The following is a 23,976-nucleotide window of genomic DNA, read 5'->3' as shown; positions in this document are numbered from 1 at the left end:
AATCTGATATCATTCCTTTTAAATTTGGCCCGCACACACTATAAATCACAGCTTACGCTGACGACATTGCTATCTACTCAACTGATATCGTAAAAGCTATGCAAGGCATTAAGGTAGAAGCAACCAAATTCGGGGATGTATCCGGATATAAATTAAACATAAATAAAACCCAAATAATTGGCAACTACAAACCGGGGAGTGCAATTATTGGATTATGTCAAACGGCCACCTATCTAGGGGTTAGGATCACTGCTCAAGTTAAGAATATAACGAAAATAAATTATGATGAATTAGTTAAAACTACTAAGCTTTATTAAAAAAATGGCATAAACTACCTTTAAATATCATAGGCAGAATTAATCTGATACGTATGATAATACTACCAAAATTCCTTTACTTATTGCGCTCAATTCCTTTGGCTCTAGGTAACTTATTCTTTAGAAACTTGGAAGGTATCTTCAGTAGTTTTATATGGGGATATCATAAAGCCCGCAGATCTATGACTCTCTTAAAAGGGACTATCGAAGCAGGAGGGCTGAACTTTCCGGATTTTAAATTATACTTTTGGTCCGCTTATGTTGGACGCATGAGATACTTATTTAATTCGGAAGGATCAGACAATCGACCTTACTTTTTAACGTTTATGTTCGATAAGAATGCCAAGTTTTTCCTTTGGAGGATTAACGACCCTAATTATTTTAAAAGAGTACGGTTCAAGACCGCAAGAGATTTGGTAAAAATCTGGTGCAATATACAGGCTTTTTGTAATTTGACTTTCTTTCACCCTAATTTAATTTTATGGGGAAATCCGGGCTTACCTGGGATATTTAACGATGGAGCCGCCAATATATGGCGAGCGCACGGAATAAAAACACTCGGAAACTTATATGGCGCACAAGGGCTGCTGAGCTTTGAGAGCCTTAAAACACTATACAATGTTACTGATACTATGCGATACAAGTATATGCAAATATATGATTTCCTGATTCGAAAAATGCAGCTTCAGAGTATCTCAGAGCCCACTGTTATCTGGGAGAGTCTGTATTCTCAAAAGAATAAGTCCCTAATAAGTCACTGTTATAAACGCTTTATTACATACAGAGTTAGTGATTGTAGTATCTTGGTGGAGAAATGGAGTAGGATGCTAGGGAGTAATATTAGTTCAGCAGCAATCAACAGATCCTTGGGCAATATCCATAAAGTCGTTCTCTCCTCAAGTTTAAGACTGCAACAATTTAAGACAACTTGCATGCTCTATCACACCCCTGAAAGAATTTCTAAATGGGCTTCTAACAGTAGCTATACTGATAGAACTAAATGCCCCAAATGCTCGTTGGCTGCAGCAGACTTGGTGCATATGCTGTATACTTGCCCTAAGATATCTGAATTCTGGACATCGGTCGAGAATGTAATGAAATTAAAATTAGGATGTACCTGGATCCTGCTTTAGTTCTGCTCGATGTTAATATCGCGAACACCCCACATAAGTCTATAATTACAATCATGCTATCATGCTCAAAACTTATAATTGCCCGCGCCTGGATTTCCCCTACACCCCCACACTTCATGGAATGGTGGTCATTACTTAATGAGATTCATTGTATGGAATCTACTCTGGCTAGGATTAGAGGTAATAGGGCCTTGGTTAAATTTGATAAGATTTGGGGGTCTGTTATTTGCTGAAACGAATACTTATACAAGGCCTACTTAGCACATGAATATTGATTTATAATATTTGCTTGCAACATGAACTACACTTGATGTGTCTGGGTCTAATGAGAATTCATTTATTAGGATACGTTTATCCTGCCCATGATCTGAAATTCCTTTTTTTTTTTCTTCTTCTTTTCTCATTGTTAACTTCTTGATATGTTTGTTTTTGATTACATTTCTTTCCTGTGCTGCTAATAAAAAATGTTTAAAAAAAAAACGAAAATGAAGAGACACCCCATTTTGGAGTTCAAGCATGGTACCCTATGCGGTTAAAGATGTGTGGATGTACTTCTTCAATGTTTCATGTGCTCTTACAGGGTCCACTAAGAGAGATACATGGTCTTGTAGAAACAGTTCAGCTCCAACTCGTGGCTTGGAGACTTTCAGGAGAGGCTGGAGAAAGCATGGACTTTCATCAGAGGCTTTAAAACTCATTGACTAATCCTGGGCACCTGGAACTAGTAAGGCCTACAGATCGGCCTGGAATAAATGGAATGGTTGGCATTTGGAAAGGGACTTGGATCCCGTATCAACAAATGTAGTGCAGGTGTTGAATTTTTTAACTGATTTGTTTTCAAAGGGTTTAGCTTATAGGTCAGTGAATTTGCATAAATCTGCTATTTCAGCGGGTCACGTTCTGGTGAATGGCCTTACAGTTGGTCAAGATATTATGGTGAGAAGATTGCTCAGGAGCATCAGATTGGCTAAACCACCAAGTGCTAGAGATACAGCTCTTTGGGACGTTTCACATGTTCTATTTCTTGATTCTTGGAATGATAATATGGGATGAAGTTTAAAGGATTTGTCTTTCAAACTTATGTTGCTGTGCCTTCTTTCTTTCCTTAGAGTTTGTGCTGTTCAATCTTTAGAGATCTCTAGTAGGTGTTTTACACCGGAGGGTATCTGTTTCTATATTAAACAAAGAACTCAAACTAATTCTTCTATTTTTTACCCTTACTTGGATCAAAAAGAAAAACTTTGTGTGGTGCGTTGTGCTAAAGAATATGAACGTAGAACGATGTCACTAAGAACTCCTGGGGTGGAATTACTCATTTCATTTAGATATCCCTATAAGGCTGTTTCTTCCCCCACTTTGGCGAGGTGGTGAAAGAATGGATGAGGAAATCAGCTATTGATATTAGTATGTTTGATGTGCATTCAGTTCGGGGTGCAGCTGCTTCTAAAGCATGTGTCATGGGTAGAAGCCTGCAAGACATTCTATGTTGTGCTGATTGGTCTTCAGACTCTTTGTTTAGATGTTTTTACTTCAAAACTTTTAATAGTGAGGCAAGATGTTTGGCTAATATGCTTTGAACTTGCAAAATCTTGGCCTCTAGGTCTTGACATAAAATGTAGATTTTCCACAGCCTCTGTGTGCTGAGAATCTGGATTTTATTGAAGACACGAAGGCTAATATTATCGATCCTATATGTTTAGCCAAGCCTGATATTATCTGTTTTCTTGTCAATACAGGTCAAACTTAAACTGATTGTACCTTGTTGGATTTTTTCAGCATGTCATCATCAAGACTAACGAAGCACGAAGTCCCTTTTCATAAATACTTTGTTGATTAAGAGACTTAGTTTGTTTTTCTAAAGTTCATCATTTTTACTTAATTTCGCATCCAAAAAAGAAGGAAGAGGACTGGTTGCTGGGGGGTTTTATGGAGTTGGAATGGTGTTCAAAGTTATATATTCTCTATTCTAAGAAGCTTTTAACATGCTGCTGAGTGGTGGCAATAAAAGATTTATGTGTAATATTAACCTCAGTGTCTTTAATAAAATCCAGATTGTCAGCCCCCCACGGCTGTGTAAAATCTAAATTTTTCTGTGAGAGCAAAGAGATTAACCAACTGTAAGACCAAAAATGTGGTTTATCTTCTTTTGTGTCAGTGTGGTCTAGGATACGTAGGGGTCAGGGACCTTAAAGACTAACCTTGGCTTACCGGGTCTTCCACAGGAACAGAGATGCTAGTACCCAAATCCCTCTCAGCAATGCTGGTAGGTCTTACTCAGAACCTCCCACCATTACTTTAAGGGACAGGGGAATTGGATAAAATAAACAGAGAAGAGACTGGTCCTGCGTTGGCTCCTTCGGTCAGCTACCTTCAGTGCTGTCTTTTTATAGGAACCTAAAACAATAACACATCATTACAATCCTGACCTCCAACTAACTTTTTTTTTAATCTACTCTATTATCTTCTCTCACCCACCCAGATTCTGCTGGACCTTAGCTCCTCTTCTAAAGGTGATGATTTTATTCTCCTCTATTTAGTTGTCTCTAATGTGAAAGAAGAAAACAATTAATTAATTCCTTACCTTCGCTAGGAGCTAACTAATATTATGTAATAATGTTAGTAAGTGCACTTACTTCACTAATTAGCGGAGAATTCCCTAATTGGGGGTTCTGTTATTCTCTGTAATCTGGTGATGCTCTTCTGAATGTCTAACCCTCGCCTTTTTAAATGTTTTTTGCAGGTTGGCAGAGTTATTCACTACTTCGCAGTATTCTTGGTGAGTATTTACATAGTGCCAACTTTTCTCTAGCATGACTGAGTTCTGTCCTTGTTAAATCATACCTTCTTTGTTTTCTTTACAGGAATGTAGTAGTACTGAATGTTTTTGTACTCAGGTAAGTAACATGGTACCATAGCTACTGCTGAAAATGTCTATTGTATCTTTACTTAGCTTATCTCTTCAGGCGTCTGTGTCACAGTGCGTTAACTCCTCTCCTCAAGACGTGTCGAAAGACTCTTTCCTCAGAACCCTTCGAAGGTGCGTAGATCCTCAAACCTCCTTTTTCTGTTTGGCACTCGATATCTTCCACCTCAGGAAACACCTCAAGTACAGCAATTCTATCTAGACGTTTTTTCCACTATTACTCGGCTACTCGCGCTTGACTTATGTGCCGAGCACCGGAGCTGAATTCTTCCGCTATGAATGTCGTGGAAAAGCGACGACTTAGGATTTTAAAACTATAACTTCTCTCACTAAGAAACTCTTGCGCAATTGAAAAACGAACTTCTCCGGTCTGAAACCTCTGTGAAGTGCGCATTCCTCGAGGCGCTCGCGCTGCTCATTGGGTTCACTGCAGCTGAGGCCCGAGAGACTAGAGCGTCTACTCGCCATCTGCCAAGGTAACCGCAGCGGCCATCTTAAGTCTCCAGGACTGCACCTTCTTAGCCCAAGTATTCCCAACAGTTTCTTGTCCCGTTTGCATCATTGTGGGGCAGCAGCGGATGGAACCCAGGGTTTGGGTCCTGACAGTAGGAGAAACATCTACATCCATGGCCACCTGTTTAACCTCCAAACTGTCAGCTTCTTTGATTGAACATCTCTAAGATTTCCTAGATAAACCATCAGAGATCAAATGGTTTATTCTGGAGTAAAAAGACAACTCCTAGGCAATCATTAGTACTTAAATTAGAAAGAGAAGTGTTCTGGATGTTTGCCCTGAATCATTTAAACAGGGCTTAAATAATGAATTACTATTGGAAAACACTATCCGTTACAATAACTATACATAATTGTAACACCAACATTTATATCATCTGTTCTCAGACCTCTTGACTATATGGAAACTATTACGAAATATTATATGTATCAAGTTTCCATATATACTGCTTTATTTTTTTCTTTGACATCAGAAGCTTTTTAATATAGTACCAGCGTTTTAATATAGTCCTCTTTCGACTATCATAGCCCAAGTGTTGACATAAATAGTCCTTCAGTTGTTAGCACAAGGCTGTCAGACAAATCTGTATCGCATTGCCCAATAGAAGGCAGATGCCAACTGCACGTCAATTTCCTGAAGTGTTCCATATTGGGCACAGTGGCTGCATCTGCAGCCATAATCGTTGAGTGGAAGCATGTCAGTTTCTTTTCTTGGTCAACAACATTGTTGGTTTAAGACTACACATTACATTTCTAAAAAATATCAAGTTTTTGTACATAAACTATAATCAAGTTTTACATGTAATCGGCATTGCAGCATTCTTATATTCACCAGAGTCTCTCATAATTTCTATCCTTGTGAAAACCGCTCAGCTATATTCCTATTTCCTATTGAAGAGGACAGACCATACTATAGAATATTTGTGCGCACTATTGAAGGTATTTCCTCATTCTATGTCGATAAGACTTTGTCAGCATTTTTTAAGTCTCTATTTGCATCCAGTAGAACCCTCACATACCCATGAAATATACATGCTTTTAATCCATTTCCCGAACTTCATTTCACTTTCTATTTTCTATCTGCACTTTTTGAGGTATCGTTTTAAGATGCATGCTGATCATTAGCACACAGGACATTTCCATCAGTGGTCCATTCCACCTTTGTCACATATTTTGTCATTGATTCGTCATATTTTTGCATGTTTCATCTAATATGCATTACACTATATCAACAGTAAATGGTAACTTAGTTTATATTTGCATTCCCTTATGATCCCTGCAGTTTATATACAACAATTTCTTCATGGATGGAAGACCCTGAGATTAGCTGCTGGTCTCCCTTTATTGAGTTGCATAGTGAGCAACACTATACATTATATTTCTAGACACTTTCTTAGTGGATATTTTGATCATCAGCATTGAACTTTGGTAAAGAGTCGTACAATCCCTTTTAAGTTATCCTTTGAATCTTATACATTGTTGTTTTTATCGCCTTTGTCGACTATATCTGAATTGCTATACTACTTATTCCAGCAACTAGAATATCTGAACACCCTAGGTAAGTATATAATTCTTGTTTGAGTTTATTCTCCTTTATTCTATCTGCATCCGCATATAATACCTATATAAGATATCCCTCAGATGCGATTTCAAAGTTATTGGTGTGAGAACTATGTCTAAAAAAAACGTAATTTAGACACCTTGCCTAGCAAACCCACATTTGGTTTCGAGATGGGATCTCCATAGTTCCATCTTACTCTCCTGACCACCTTCTGTTCTCTTCTTATCGGTTTCTTTTGAGCTCAGACTCAGTTTATAACAAAGGATTTTTTGTACATTAGTGACCCTTCTTGAAAGTGTGAAATATTGCTGGTTTTAATTTCAAGTTGTTGCATTTCATGAAGAAGGTGTTCCAGTTTGCCAAAATGTGCGTAGAAAATTTGAAAATGTCATTATTATAGCCACCGATATAGTCTGCAACGATATTTTTACCAAATACAGCAAACAATCTCTATCCATAGATATTACCATTAGATTGATTTTGAATTACAATTATGTATAGAGTAATCAACATGCCAGTTTTTTATTGTATATATATTGAATATTTGCAATTGTTAAGAATGTTATGTGTCTTGTCACGGTTTCGATTTCATTTTGTATATTAAGCGGTGTGTGTAACATTGTGATTGTTTTCATATTTTTCAAGCATTATTTATGCAATATTAGACATGATGCCATTTCTTGCTCAGGAGGATTTTGTACCCCATTGATCAGAATAAACTTAAATTCGAGGTTTATGTTTAAGACTAAAAGAAACTATTTTCTTTCACATGTTCTTCTGACCTTTATCTTCACACTACATTGTTAATTTAAATATAGGTAGCCATGGGGTGTTTATATACAATTGTATATATAAGGGGGAGCCAGGGATTGGGGAGGGGGGGAATTGGGTGGGAGACTGCAAAGTTTCAGGAAGACATGGGTAGGAGGAATGAATAACTGTGTTTAGCATCCGTTTTGTTATACTGGGACAAAGTAGAACATTAAAAGATGGGAACGACATTCATTCTGGATGTGGAGAAGGGAAGGAGTCATTTTAGCAAAAGATGGCAGTGATGGAGTTCCACAATTTGGAAGCATAGCAAGAGAATACTCGGCTTCTCAACTTTCCTTTCTGTATTTTTTTTATTTTCAATCTGACAATAACACTGCTGCATTTATTCCACCATAGGTCTTGATATTGGTCACCAGCTGTGGCGTGGTGTTGGAGCTGAAAGCTTTGCACATGTAACAGCAGGTCGTTATTGTGATGCGTGAAGACTGCAGTGCCTAGAGCTATGAGAATCAGTGTGATTCTGTTATACCTTTGAAGACTTGATGAGATAAGCAACTGCATGTTGGCTGCTTTGCATTAGCCTCAAGTGGGTCTCTTGGTCAGCAGCGTGTTTTACTTCCCCCTGAGATGTTATGAGAAAGAACTAAGATAAAAGGGCTTGTCTTAGTAGAAGGTCAATTTGAGCCATTTTGTTGGTGATGGGGGACCTGCAGCTAAGGTTAATGTTGGTTTTGTGGCTCACAGACTTGGTGCTGGCTCGAAAATGTGGAGGAACACTATCTCAATTGATCTTTCGAAAGCCATTCATGTATCTTATTTGCAGGTACTGTGGGAAAGTAGATAAGCTCTCTTGGTGGGGTTCAGCTAGTGTGCATTATCAAGACCTAGGAACATCCAGCTCTCAGCACATTGCATATAGGATGTGATATAGTACATGGTTAGTGGAAGAGCTATCTCTATGCAAGCAAACCCTATGTCAAGTAGTGGACGTATGTTCATAGCTGGTCAACAGCTGCAATGTGTTGTGTCTAATGCTTTCAACCACAAACTATTTTCCAAAAAACGAGTCTTTGCCTCCTTGGTCTTCAATGTTCACTTTTGCTATCATATAATTGAAGATTGTAAGTCACAGCTACTGCTAGTTGGCTGATAAATCAGGACTGGGTGAATATGTTGGATACCACCACTTATTAACACGTGTTGGTTTTTACAACACTAAGTCAAACAGGAGCAGTGATGGAGTAGAGCAACATGCCCTTCAACCCCTTTAAAAAGTGTAATAGAAAAGATCACTCCAGTGACGTGCTCCAATTGAGAATGAGACCACTGCGAGTACTTCTATGAATGTCTGCTATTCAATGAATAACATGGCTGGTGTCTTTTTAGAAAGAAACCGTTATTTAATGACACATTATTTAATCTGTCACCAATTATCAGCACTTTCAATTATCAAACAGACACCAATATATATCTTTCAACAATTAACTGTAACAATCCCATGTAGTAGAGGAGAAGGCATGTATTGTAGCGAGAATCATTTGTATTAACTTCTGAAAAGCTATTTTGCACAGTTGTTCAATGGCCAATATTACACTATTTACCGAATTGTATATGAAATGTAGTATATTTCAGAAACTGTAAAACAATCTCACAACAGCTCCCTGTGGAACAATCTTTTTGACAGTCTTGAATCTCTCTCGGAAAACAAAAATACCATGTGATAAGAAATTATCCAGGACCCTGCCAATTCTTAATAAAAAGCATACTTCTATTACTATCTTTAATAATGGGAAAATCACAGTCCAGTAGTCAGATGACCTTCCTTACCATACACTGAGGGATTATATTGAAAGGAATATGCTACTTACCAGTATGCATCTGTTCTTGGCATGAAGGGCTGCTGACATTCATATCTGTGCATAGATCGCCGCCTAGTGTTGGGTCCGGATGATTGCACATTGCTGTCCTGGAAGAGTCTTCGAAGTATCACGAGATAGGTGGCTCCTCCCCTGGACTACAGTGCGCATGGGCATCCTCTCCATCCCCAGATTGTTTTTCGCCATTGTGGCAGAGATGGAGTGTAATACTGAAAGTGATGACCATGCCTGAAAATGCTTCTGAGAGCTGCAGCTGCGACAGGCACCGGGGAGGAGGGCGGGCGATATGAATGTCAGCAGCCCTTCATGCCAAGAACAGAGGCATACTGGTAAGTAGCATATTCCGTTCGAGGCATGAGGGCTGCTGAATTCATATCTGTGCATAGAATAAATAGCAGTTACCTCCTTACCGGCGGGTGCCCGTGCCAGCTGCAGCAGTCTGAAAGAGTTCTGAGAACAGCTTGTCCTACAGCAGCTTGCTGTTTGGAGTGTACATCTATGCAGTAGTGTTTGGTAAATGTATTTATGGTGGTCCATGTGGCTGCTTTACAAATGTCCTCTAGAGGAATATTACCCAGGAAAGCCATGGAAGCCCCTAACTTGCGTGTGGTATGCGCTCTAGGGGGAACGGTTAATGTGCGCTTAGCTTTTTGATAACAGATCTGGATACATTTAACAATCCACCTGGCAATACCCGACTTGGAGATAGGGTTGCCTTTATGTTGTGGAGAGAATGCAACGAACAGTTGTTTAGTCTTTCAAAAGTCTTTTGTCCTGTCGATGTAATACAGGAGAGCTCTTTTGACATCTAAGGTGTGCAGTGCTCTGTCTGCCACCGAGTCTGGGTTAGGAAAGAAAACTGGCAGTTCTATATTTTGGTTAAGGTGGAACTGCGAAACCACCTTTGGCATGAATTTAGGTTTTGTGCGAAGCACTACCCTATTCGCATGAATTTGCAGGTAGGGTTCCTGAATTGCGAGAGCTTGCAGTTCACTGACCCTCCGCAGCGATGTAATAGCTATTAGGAAGGCCACCTTCCAGGTGAGGAACTGTATTTCACAGGAATGGAGTGGCTCAAAGGGCGGCCCCATGAGTCTGGTGAGAACGATATTCAAGTTCCAAACTGGTGAAGGGGGGTGTCTGGGAGGGATTACTCTTTTAAGTCCTTCTAAAAAGGCTTTAATGGCTGGCACCCTGAAAACGGAAAGGTGTTGCCTGTTTTGAAGGTAAGCGGCTATGGCCGCCAGATGGATCCTGATGGAGATGTACGCAAGGTTGCATTGGTACAGATGCAACAAGTAACATATGATGTTTTGCGTAGACGCGTCCAACGGATTAATGTTATTGTTGGAGCAGTAAATAACAAACTGCTTCCATTTGGCTGCATAGCAGGCCCTGGTAGTCGGTCGCCTCACCTCCTTGATGATGTTCATGCACTCAGGAGTTCAGGTACCCAAACTCTATGACCTCAGGAGCCAAATCGCAAGGTTCAACTGCTGGGGATCTGGGTGCTGAATGTCTCCATGGTTCTGAGTGAGGAGGCTGGGAGTGAGACGCAGCCGTTGGTGAGGCACCACCGAAAGTTCCAGGAACGTGGTGTACCAAGCCTGCCGTGCCCACGTTGGAGCAACTAGGATGAGCATCATGGAGTGTTGCCGCAGTTTGCGCGCCACCAGAGGTATGAGGGGGGCTGGCGGAAAAGCGTATCTGTCTGACCAGTTCATCCATATCGCATTGCCCTGAGACTGCGGGTGTGGGAACCTGGCAGCGAAGTTTGGGCATTTTGCGTTCTCGCTTGTGGCGAAGAGGTCGATGTCCGGAGACCCCACTGTTGGAAGAACGGATGGAGAACTGACGGGTGGATCTCCCACTCGTGCATCTGATGACTGTGCCTGCTGAGCAGGTCCGCCATCTGGTTGTCGACACCCGGGAGATGCTCCGCCATGAGGAAGATGTTCCTTTGAATGGCCCACTTCCACATGCTCTGGGCTAGGTGAGACAGCTGCGGGGAGTGCGTGCCTCCCTGCTTCTGGATGTAATACATGGCGGTCATGTTGTCCGTCCGGACTAACACGACCTTGTTGCACAGGTGCAACTTGAATGCCTTCAGTGCCATGAAGATCGCCATCAGTTCCAACACATTGATATGCATCCTCTGCTGTTGTGCTGTCCACAGTCCCTGCACTGTGTAGTGGAGGAAATGCGCTCCCCAACCCAGGAGAGATGCGTCCGTCGTTAGCACTATCTGTGGGACAGGCTCTTGGAACGGTCGTCCCCTGCAAAGGTTTTGTGGGTTCCACCAATGCAGAGAGCTGTAAGCACGACCGGTCACCAACACTAGGTCTTTTAGATGGCCATGAGCCTGGTTCCACTGACGGGCTAAGCATTCCTGAAGGGGTCGCATGAGCAGCCTCGCGTGCGGGACAATGAATATGCAGGATGCCATCATGCCGATCAGTTGCATGAAAACTTGCGCTGGGAGGGATCGCTGAGGTTGGAACCTCCGGATGAGCATTTGCATGCGGTTGACCCTGGCTGGGTTCGGCTGCGCCGTGGCCAACTGGGTGTTTAGTGTCGCCCCCAGGTACTGTTGCACATGGGCCGGCTGCAGGTGAGACTTTGCGTAGTTTAGAGAGAACCCCAGACTGTGAAGGAGGTGAATTGTACGCGACATGTCAAGACCGCACTGCTCGGCAGATTTTGCCTGCACGAGCCAGTCGTCCAGGTAGGGGTACACGTGAACACCTTCTCTGCGAAGTTGTGCTGCCACAGTTGCTAAGCATTTGGTGAAAACTCTTGGAGCAGTCGTGACGGCAGAACCTTGAACTGGTAATGCTGACCGTTGATTGTGAACCTGAGATATTTCTTGTGACTGGGGTGAACGGGAATGTGGAAATACGCATCCTTGATGTCCAGGGTGGCCAGGAAGTCGCCCTGACGGAGCAGCGGCAGGACTTGGTTGAGGGGTCTGAGGTCTAGAATGGGCCGCAGGGACCCGTCCTTTTTTGGAATCAAAAAGTACAGGGAGTAAACCCCTGCACTCCTTTCCTCGGCAGGCACGAGTTCTATGGCTCCTTTTTGCAGCATGGAGAGTACTTCTTGCTGCAATAAGAGCGAGTGCTCTGCGGACATAGGACGGTTTCTTGGGGGTATGTTGGGGGGGGTGGAGGTTAGCTCTAGACAATAGCCGTAACGGATAAGTTGTCTCACCCACCTGTCTGTTGTGATGTTTTCCCAGAGTGGCAGGAACTGCTGGAGTCTCCCCCCGACAGGTGTTAGATGGTCGGGGGGCAGTGACATGAAGTCACTGTTTGTTGGGAGTGGAGGACCTGGCGCCGTTATTGCTGCGGCCTCTCCCCTTGGTGTTGTTCCCCCGGTATCCACCTCTGGTGTTTTTAATGTAGGCAGATTGCGTGTTGCCTTTGCCGTACTGTGAATGCTGTTGAGCCTGTCCTCTTGTTGCTCCCCTGTTACCGGAGCGACGAAAGGAACCGCCCCGAAACTGCTGTGACTGAAGAGCCCCCATGGATTTCGCCGTCTCAGTGTCTTTTTTCATTTTCTCAAGTGTTGTGTCCACTTCGGGTCCAAACAGGAAGTCCGGATTAACCGGCTGATTGAGAAGAGTAGTTTGGATCTCGGATTTAAACCCTGAGATGCGCAGCCAGGCATGGCGCCGCAGCATCACGCTAGTATTGACTGCCCTTGCTGCAGTGTCAGCTGCATCCAGTGCACATTTGATGGACGCATTGGAGACTAGTTTCCCCTCTTGAATAACCATTTCTGCTGCCTCTCTGTACATGTCAGGCATGTGCTGCATTAATTGTTCTAGGGTGTCGTAGTGCGCCCTGTCGTATCTAGCCAACAGGGCTTGTGTATTGGCTATTCTCCAAATGTTAGCGGCTTGGGCCGCCACACGCTTCCCAGACGCTTCAAAGATTTTTGACTCTTTGTCCAGAGGGGGAGCGTCACCAGTTGATTGAGAGTTAGCCCTTTTGCGTGAATTAGCCACCACGAGGGAGTCCAAAGGGAGCTGGCCTTTGATATAGGTTGGGTCCACTGGGGCAGGCCTATATTTTTTGTCGATCCGGGGATTCATCACCCTGGCTTTGGTCGGCTCCTTGAAAATGGCTGTGGCATGCTTGAGGACCCCCTTAAGCATGGGCAGAGTTTTGGTGGTGCGTTCAGACGTGGAGAAGGTATCAAACAAGAAATCCTCATCCACTGGCTCAGCATGCATCTAGACGTCATGGTTGAGGGCCGCCCTCTCAATTAAAGCATTGAATGCAACAGTGTCCTCAGTTGGTGATGGTTTCACAATGTAGGACTGAGAGCCTGGTGCGGTTTGGGGGTCATCAGGGTCATCCCCTTGATCTCCCGCTCCTGACCATTGATTTGAGACATCTTGATCAGTGTCAGTATTGTAAGAGAAGCCCATTTGGCTATAGTCCGCATTCAAGTCCTCCTCACTTTGTGTTGGAGATTGAACAGCATGGTGCGAGTAGTCCTGAATAGGTTCAACAAGAACCGGAGAGGTGGTGGAGACCGTCTTCCTTTTGAGGGGAATCTTGTAACCTTCCAAGGGATGTTCAGGCGCAATCTTCCGCTTGTGGACGGTAAGCCTGCCCGACTCCGAATCAATAAACAGTTTTGCCTGGTTGTCGTAAGAAGGCTCATGATAGACGACCTGTGCATGGGAGGACATCTTCGCCATCTTTGAAACCTCGAGCTGTTTTGGACGGGCCGTGGGCGGAAGGCCAAACTTAAGTGGCGTCGAGTCCGCATGCTTCGAACCGGAAGCGCTCGTTTCGGGTTTCTTCGACGCCTGTGTAGGCCGCTCGCTCAACCGCGTCGAATCGAGCTCCCGTCGCGGTGCGCCTCCATCCTTGGGCGTCGACGACAAAGTCGGGGCGTCCTTGCCCGTGGCTTTGACCCTTTTAGCCAGCCCAGTCTTGAGCCCCGAGAGGGGTGGCTGTAGACCTTTTCCAAACGGAAGTCCTTTGCCCTTCTCGCCATGTGTGGTAGTCGACGCGGGCACCGACGTCGAGGCCTTCGAGGCGCCCGTCTTGGTGGCCGAACCCTGCTTCGAAGCCCCAGTCTTGGCGCCGACAGGTATCTTCGGCGTCGAAGGGTCGTCGACAGCCTTCGAGGACGTCGACGTCGAACCAACCACCATTTTGAGCAGTTTCGGTTTCGATTTATGCTCTGTCTGTTTCGGTTTCGATTTCGCGGAATCGACCAATGGCTCCTTCGAAAGGGTCTTAGCCTGGCTATGTCGCGGGGCTGTAGACCGAGAGGACGGATCTTGGCTAAGGCCGGAGCCGGAGCCGGAGAGGGCTGAATGTTAATGATAGGCCCCGGAACTGCGGGCGGACTCGGTTCTCCACCAGAGTCGTCATCAACGGCCGCAAGGGCCTGATAGTTGTCCCCTACCTCGACGACGCCTTGGTCGTGGGCGAACTCCTCATCTGGCTCGTCCATTTCGAAATTGGAGTCTTGCTCGGACGCCGGCTCCGTCAGTTCTTCGGGAACGTCGTCTTCTGCCTCTTCCTCATCCTGGAAGAGTTCCTCGTCCCCGGCATCGAAGATGTCTGCAGGCGCTGGTGCCGACCGCTGGGCCGACTGCCGTGCTGCGCGTCGAAGTTTGATGGTCTTTTTTGAGCGGAACCGTGAGCAGGCGAAACATTTCGACTCGTCATGGTCAGGGGACAAACAGGTATTGCACACTGGGTGCACATCCAAGTTTGAATACTTTGAATGACAAACGGGGCACCGCTTGAACGGGGTCCGTTCCATCGTTGATGTAGTCTGGGCCTGTGTAGTCGAGAGAATCTTCTTTCGACGCTTATTGAAGAACCGAAAGGGCTAGGCACCGAACGATACAATACCGACGTTAAGAAGGCCTTTTGGCCTTAGGAATAGAAAGAGTACAAGTTATTTAACTGGAGTTACGATTAGACATCCGAACCCAATGGCGGAAAAAAACAATCTGGGGATGGAGCGGATGCCCATGCGCACTGTAGTCCAGGGGAGGAGCCACCTATCTCGTGATACTTCGAAGACTCCTCCAGGACAACAATGTGCAATCATCCGGACCCAACACTAGGCGGCGATCTATGCACAGATATGAATTCAGCAGCCCTCATGCCTCGAACACAGACTTACACCAATCCAAGAGAGGCATCACTCTCAATCCCAATCTCTGTCCCATGCTATTAAGTCCCTACGGACTTGTCTCATTACTTTGCTACTGAAGTGAATTTTGATTTCTCTAAATGTTTGTTGCTCTCTTTGCAGCAGACATCTCCAGCTCCTAACAATCCTCATTCAACAACTGCTTCTTTAATGTCTTAAACCTGAAAATTACCGATTCATTTCCTCACCCCAGTGGCTTGAATGAAAAACCCTCCAACTGTCCCCACATTCTCCAGTGCATCAAATGCTGCTCTCTTACTTTTCCCTCTTTTGAAACTACCTCAAACATCCTTAAACGTTCCACGCCAAATACTTTGCTAACACTTCTCTTCTTTCTGTCAAACTCTCACCTTGTTCTCTTGGCCACTTGAGTGTGAGGACAATGATGCAATGGGAATCCTTTGGCATACCAGAAAACACCTTGCTCCAGTGCCCACTGTTCCAATACTCTAAATGATGAATGTATGAGCCCGGTTAATAACTATGCACACTGAGGTCAACGCATTCTCTCTCCACAATCCTACTTGGAAACTCAGTTTCTCCATGTGCCTGTGTATGTTTGATATGCTTGCTAAGTAAAAGTAGATTCCTTCCCTAAAAAATTAACCTCCTAACTACAAGCTTCTCCTTCAGTTTTAAACCTGAATCTTCAGGTACCAAAGTCACATGAGCTTAAGATTCTCACCATGTTCTTTTTACCAAGGACAATTTGCTTGCCTGTCCCAGATCCAATAAATCTCTGATACCACACAGAACTATAACTTCAGTTCTCCCTAGACAGATGAAGACATTGTTAGATGACAATAACTCAAATATGCAGGCTTGGCAATTAAACATAGTGGGCACAAATGCTGTAATTGCTTGTTCTTCTGAGAAACGTTAAATCTAAGTCAAACACATTATTGTGTTGGTTGGCTTACCTCAGACATTCGCCCTAAAGAAGGGCTAAACCAAACATCTTAATGAGATCCTGCTCATTTTCTCTCCATGTGAGCCATTCTTCCACATTAAGCTGTATGCTCCATAACTGCTGCTCAGGAATAAAAAAAGAATACCCAGCAAACTCCATAGTTGAGATGCACATGGTTCTAAAGATGTTGACAGGAACTTGGTTTAGTGAAGGATCTCAACTGGTAAAGGATTTACTACGGCTGCCTACTCAATCTTACATCTCCACAGGGATGGCATGGTTTGGGTTTCAACAATACCACTAAATCAACCAACATTTATATTATCTACGATCCACCAGGGGACAATGAAGTTGATTTCATCATGGATTATATGACATCACATATGATGTTATAGAATAAAAACCACACATATATTGAAGACATCGGCCATCGCTGGGATAATTCCAGTGACAGATCATCCTCTTTGCTGATTCATGACATTTTCACTTGGGTGGGACGCAAACAATGTGTGAAACCTATGCATATTGAAGGGTCTACTCTTGATTTAATCATCACAAAATATGATTCCAATTGAAATACTGACTTTAGCTGACTGGACATATCATTATCAGTTTACTTTCTCAATGTCTTTCTTTAGAACTATCACTGGGAAAATAAAAAAATGGGAAATGGTTGGTCTGAGATGTGAGGGATAAACAGCAGTGACATTTCCTTGAAATTCGCAACACACCTACCCTAGTTCTCTGGGAAGCATGGTGTGAATTAGGTTAGCAATCTATTGAACGATGTTCTGTCTCAAATGGTCAATGAAATACTCAAATGACAGAACACACTTGGCACCTCGATCCCTCAAGCTCTAGTCATGAACTTCTTTGTGCTACAAAACCACATTTTCCAAGTCAAATCTTAATCCTTCAAATCACAAATCTAATCAGTCAAAAAAGCTCTTTGGCAATGGCAACTCTGTTGCAAATCTGCTGCTGCTGTCTATGAGGTCGAAAAGAAATGAAGATGTTTTTATTTTACAACACTAGGCTTCAAATTATTGAAAGTGTCTTTTCTCTCTCTCTGAACTCCTCCCATCCTTTGTAATAACAATTGACCTTGTATCCAGGAATTCACACAGGCAGAGCTCCTCTGCATCATTGCTAAACTTAAAGCTTCCACTCATGGGCCTTACCTTGTACATCTCACCATGACGAAGGTGAACTGTAGTCTTGCATATTATTCAGAGAACTTGATTAATCTACCACTATTGAATAGGTATGTCCCGATTGTTCAAACATGAGTCAAGTAACCTCCCTCCTATAACAAAAACGCATCAGATTAACTATTTCCATCCAATCTCCAACCTTGCCTTTTTTGCCAAGATGCAGGAAAGTTGTGCAAAAAAGCAACTGAATCCATTTGTTAACGATAACAAGCACCTTGATGTCGTATAATCTGGAATCTGAGCTAGTTATTTTTACCGAAACTGCCATCTTCAAGATTATCAATAAAGCCCTGTGTGTTATCTACAAACGAGAGTCTTGTCTGCTGGTATTACTGTACCTTTCTGTTACCCTTGACAGTTAATTAAATTATCCTCATCTGTACTTTATATGAATGGATGGGGTGCAACTGCATCTCCTGAATGGCTTGATTCTTCTAATTTCCTTGACCACACTCATATAAATTATACTGGTAGTTTTGCCAAACTGAATCATGGAATCATACCGTTGCTCCTCCAATAGAATCTCAAAGAAGTGTCCCAGGTGCTGGTCCTAACCAGTGTTGTTTAGGTGAATACTATTCTCACAGGGATTGCTAAACTCCTTTTTGCCTCACTCAAAGCCTCCGTTGCAGATTTTAGAATGCTATTCTGCCATCCTCAAGGACAATGATCTCTTCAAGGACAATGATCTCTTAAATGATTTCTTCTTGGTCAATATTTTTCTCTAGTTCTACGATAAAACTGGGATTTGCCTTGATGAGAGACTCCAAATCTGCAATTTGAATCTAGAGATCTGGCTCGTCGGACAGTTATCCAGACTCTGCTACTTCCGACCCCCTTGCTGTATATATCTGAATATCCTTGATCTTTGATGTTCTATACATACAATGTTTTCTTTTCGAGTCTTGTATGTATGTTAGTCTCATCGTAAGACACATTTGGTTACCCCGGTGGATGATAAAGTGCATGGCAGTATGTAATATCTACTCTATAAACTGCCTAGTTGCTCCAGAGACTTGTATGCAGTATGCAAAGCACTAAAAAATAAATACACAAATCAATACGTCTTCACACAGATTCCAAACTTTTAGAATTGGTCCCTAGCAAACACCTACCTACGAGGTGGGATGGAGCAGTGCCATTTAACTAATGTAGTCATGCAACACAGCTCCAGCAACATGCTCATCACAGCTAGCCTGAGATGCGAAGCATTTTTGCAATGAATAAGTGTGCACAGGTGACGATATAGCTACCCAGCAATGTCGACAACCGCAATGCCTCTGAAAAACCATGGCACTAGTGTAATGGGACCAAACCTCTTCCAAATAGTTTTTGGGCCAAAGCACAGCACATTTTGATACAGAGCAAGACCCAATGAGGAACTGTGCACGAGGACATCGATTTGCACTTCTGATCTCCAGCTAAGCCTACAAAGAATTGACCATTCTGTCCCAAGACGGGCAGTCCATGTAGAATGACACTACCCATCTGGGGTTCATCCTATTCAGTCACTCCTGCTTGGCTGGGTACTGAGGAGAAAGAAAGAATAAAGTGTAATAGACGGACTTATCTGGGTAAAGAACTGTGAAAGGTAGACAGACTGATCGAGCCTAAAGTGCTCTTATCTTATAAGCGGAGGTTACTGCCATCAATAACACGGTCTACAACTTATTCCTTGCATAGATTAATGGCACCTTGGCTATCAAGTAAAAGTGAACGTATTGTGTTAAAAGAAGAAAGTTTGCTATGCAGTCTAGTTATGCATTGGCAAGTTACTAACTGCACATGTAAGAGGAGATCCAAATGCTATCACGGCGAAGAGTAAAAGAATCCAGTCAACAGGAAAAACAGATATTGGTTTGGCCATTCTAAATAAAAGCGTTTTTTGCCATATACTAACAATGCCTAGAAATGTTGTTGTTGTCACAGTTAACTGAGCGGTACATTGTAACTCCATCTGGGGTCCTAGCATTTACATCATCTGCTTGTACGTGCAGAACAGTTGGTGTACTGGAGCATATTCTTCAAGCTAGTTACAGTTACGGTGGAGATATGAGATGGTAACGCGAATGGTTTCACAATATTATAGTGAGATAAAAGTTTTTAAGATGCTTGGAGATTTGGTTATATTTTGGCAGCGAACTACCAATGAGAGGTCTTCTCACAAGTTTAGTGGGGTACCATCTTTTTCCGCAGAAGTAAACCAGACATCGTTGGATGACCTTCCTCCATCGAGTCAGTTACTAAGCACAAATGGTGATGCACACATCTACCCAGAGATACCCTGATATTTACCCAGGTCTGACAATGTCAGTACAGCATGACTCGAAGTCCTAGACTATTAGAACTTGAACCCTCGTGACTATTGGCCTTTCAGGTATTTTGAACTGCTCTCTGTAGGACAAATAGTGAACAAAAGTATAATGAAAAGTGAAATACAGAGCTATGTACAAAGAATAATCGCACCTTTACAAAAATTAAACCAAACGTTTTCAAATAGGACTTGGGCATTTTTAAAATGACTTTTGAAGATCATATTTTCTCCTTAAGACAAAGCCAAACAAACATTTAACAATGTCTGTCAAGAGCACCTTTTGAAGTCTAGGCAAATCAATGATGGCACACAATAAATACTATGTGTTTTAGTGTGGGCACGAAGCTGCCAGGATTGGGAATGCTAAAAGGCAAATAGGATGAGTTGTTCTACATCTAGTGCAGGAATTAGTAGACTTCTTGCCCAGTAGAGACATTAGTTGATGAATACCAAAATGTGTTCCGCCAAACAAACCAAATATTACTATTGTCTGACATTCCAAAATTCAGAAAAAGGGCAATGGACATGCTTAAGGCTGACAAATGTTGCTCTTTTCTTTGTTTTCTCAATGTCAAAAATGATCATTTTTCAAAGCATCAAGACAGAAGATGAATACCTTCGAATCAAGTCTATATAAATCTATTGCTTAAAGCTTCCTTCATGTAAAAAGAAAAACCTATTTATATGTAAAAAGTATAACTACAACTAACGGAAAATACTATCACAGGCATAAATCTCTATAAAATACAGTCATTTGTAAAACGGAAGTGCAATGAAATGGATTAGGCTCTTGCAAAAATCAAAACTATAAAAAGGAAAACGATAATGGATCAAAATCACAAGCATTTGGCATAATAAAGTACATTATTTCTACATGTGGCTTAAAGGAGGCATCATTGGAATATTTTTATTGACAGGGTCAATCAACGTTCTTGGTTTCTCTTACGATAGCAGACAAAAGTGATAAGTGCTTGTGACTATTACTTCTCTAACATAAATAAAGTTTACATTGTGTTCATCTAAGCAGATTACAAACGTAAAAAAAGAAACAAGCACACTTTGGAGAAGTTTATGATATGACGTGCTAGTCTCGCATCTCACATCCCCTTCAGTTGCAACCACAGAAATGAAGACTCATTTTTAAAACAAATCGTTCCTTAAACTAAGTCAGGTTTAGGTCAATATTTTAGTCTAAAAAGCAGAAATGTACCACAATAGACAGCTAAACATTACCCGGTCACTCAATACAAGTTGCCTTACACTATCCATTTAAATCAGAATTTCAAACTTTGCAGATCCAACTTTCTAAAATTTCTCTTAGGCTTGACCAGTCCGCCTCATCCACATTCACCTTTTAGCATGCTATTTCAAGTAAACAAAACATTTTAAACTAAAACCTGGTACTCAAGTGCACCTTCCAGTAAAAAGTACCACCATGTCACAGTCATTAAACGTGCATTTTTGGGTCAGCTTACCTGCTGTTGGAAGTTCTCAGAAACGGAAAGCTCTTCAGAGACCACCACTTCTGTGTTCTGTTGGTCCGGGAAGTTCGGATCCGCACCATTCTTAAGGTGGTTGGACAGAGTTATCTTTGGTTCCAACCAATTGATCGTCGTCCCTGAAGCGAAAGGAAGTTTGCACTGAAACTTGCTCATAATCCAGAGAATAGGAAAGGGATCTTTCATTAAAATCAGTGATGCCAACGCTCTGCAACCACAGGCGGCCAAACCTGTCACATGAAGAGGTGGCAGCCTTTGACAACACCTTCTATAAATCATTAGCATGAGCACGTCGATTGGATAGCTTTCTCCAATAAATGTAACTTGTTCATGAGAACATGAGATGTGAAAGGTGTAAGCAGACACTGGATAACGAAACCAGCTTTGTCAGGAAGGTTCCGTCACCTCTCTGGCAGGCAGTCCCGTCTACGTAAAAGCCAGACTACTTGCAAACTTTTTTTTGCTCCTTAGCATCTACCATTTCTATTTTTTAAAGTATGCAAAGGAAATAGTTGCATCTATTCACAATTAAAAGAAACAGAATATGCTCCACTAAATAAATAGTTACAGTTGGAAAGAAAGGCAGAGGCAAGCGTTTGAAAAGCTGTCACCTGCCCAACTAATGATTAACACGGCTCTGGTTACTCCTAGCTTGCTTGTCAAAGAGGATGCATTTCATTCATGAATCATTAAAATATTCCATCCTGTTTCAAAGGCCGATATAGGTGGCAAAATAATCCTGAAGGCACATAAAGGGAGGCAATGTAACAGAAAAGCCGAAGGGTTGTCCTATTATTTGGGTTTATTTTTCACCAGTATAAAACGTAGACCTTCTGTTACCATAAGTTTATTAAACAAATGAAAGCCTTCCCTAAGATTAGCCGCATCACAAGCACATCCACAATAGCAATCTGGTCAGCAATAGGGATAATGTATGCTCTTACGACTGCTGTGCCATGTAGCCATCACCCTAGAGATGTACTTTCTGTTAAAAGGAGGGTTAACAGTTACAATGAAGCAGCCAAAAAAATCTACAAACAAAATGTAAAAAAAAAAAAAAATAGAAAAAATTAAATTATCTTTTGGGGAAGAAATACAATAGGCAGATGATTAAGCACAGAAGGGTGCCATTTTGGTACTACTTCGATCATCTTTTTTCAATGACAACAGATGGGAGGAGAATAATAAGAGATTAAAATACAGCACTGATGTTCATCTGCGAGGCCCTTGTTGAACAACAGATGGGTTCAAGTGAATATATTCAATGGGGTTGTGATTACAAACTGTTCAGACCAACTGTTGCCAAGTTTGGAAGCAGAGGTTCCAGGACTCCCTACACACATTGTGCTCCACTTGAGGCATGACTTGATAAAAGCATGCATGAAGAGTTCAGTTCAGATACTAAGGGGAAACTATAGGGCCGCCGCTGCATATGAATATAGGGCCAGGCTTGATCGTGGTGAAGGCACTTAGACTGAATCAATGAATAATATTTCAAGCCTTTGCTCTGCCGTCAAAGAGTGCAATGGCACATCACAGGCTCACTTGGTACTAATAGGAACCCGAAATTCCAGCAACGGAACTGAATTAGAAAATGTGTATTTTGGTACTCATTGGGTCCAGGGCTGAGCTATCTAGGCTCTAATATTAGGAGCACCTGAGAGTGCCAAACAGAGTGATCAGATTTAGCACCACCTAAAGAGCGTAAATGTCATAATTGTGGAGACACTTTTGAGATGCCCATAAAATAAAACAGAGGTCTAGGTGTACTGCACTTTCCAGAATGCACTCCCATAATGTACAGTTCTGCTGAATCAAGCATGTCATTGAAGTGGCAGTCACACGAGGACCACACTGGTGGCAGAAGAGGCAAGACTTCTATGGTTGCAGAGAGGGTTTCAATTAGGAGAAATCTAACAAGGCTTATGAGGATTCTAAAGTCAGTATTTTCTTTTCATACACCCATAATTTTTAGAAGCACAGTCCGTCTTTTTTCCCACAAGGACTTGAGCTGTATTCTGCCTATTCTTGGTATTTAAATACGGCCTGCTCAATAAAACCAGAACTAATCCCCAAACAAATCACTAAATCCAGTATGTATCGTGTTTTCCCACCTCAATACTAAACCATCACAAACTTAATTTTGTAACACTACAAAGAGATCAACTTCTACAACCTGTAAGCCACACCTCTAAGCTATCGTGGTTGAAATAAATCAATTTTCATCTCAAATCCCTATACTGTCTTTCTCTGCATCATCCCTCTCTTTATGTAGCTACATAAAGTGCTAGGCGGTACAAAGTGCTTTAAAAACTAAAAATACATTCATAAATTTTTTTTCTACTATGCCAAAAGGGTTATTGATCAGATAGGTGCCTTAACCGTACACTTCGTCATTACTTGCTCTTTATTTAAACCATTAAATTTACAACTAAATGTTTGGTGATTGTCAACATAAATAATAACAGATTTTTATTTCGATTTTTTTGCAGTTTTGTACAGCATGGTATGTGGACTTTCATTAACTTTACAATGCTGAAGACTGATGAAATACAGTTTATTGACTGAGGAGTGAGTCCAATCAGGTCATGTTTTATATTATGTTTGATATTTCTCTATCGCAATACCTGCTCTTGCTGCGCTCATTTGAAGGCGAGTCTAAATAGTTTGGTTTTCCAAATATTCCTCAATCGCATGTATTTGTATTCAAATCTCAAGTTAGGGTTAGGGGCTTTCCAAAGTTTGGGCC

The 23,976-nt window shown here is 42.2% G+C and overlaps 1 protein-coding gene across 2 annotated transcripts in view; it reads right to left on the bottom strand.

Annotated features, from left to right (window-relative positions):
- Window positions 1-23,976, bottom strand: part of OSBPL11 (oxysterol binding protein like 11) — a 389,464-nt gene that overhangs the window by 157,540 nt on the left and 207,948 nt on the right. For both annotated transcript variants that reach the window (XM_086957431.1, XM_086957432.1), the window contains exon 7: window positions 21,204-21,346. In XM_086957431.1, the coding sequence (XP_086813557.1) occupies window positions 21,204-21,346 (143 nt within the window). The remainder of the gene's footprint in view (window positions 1-21,203; window positions 21,347-23,976) is intronic.

The sequence above is a fragment of the Lissotriton vulgaris genome, chromosome 2_1, assembly GCF_964263255.1.
Source record: "Lissotriton vulgaris chromosome 2_1, aLisVul1.2, whole genome shotgun sequence".
Classification (NCBI taxonomy): Eukaryota; Metazoa; Chordata; class Amphibia; order Caudata; family Salamandridae; genus Lissotriton; species Lissotriton vulgaris.
This window is presented reverse-complemented; position numbering and strand designations above follow the sequence as displayed.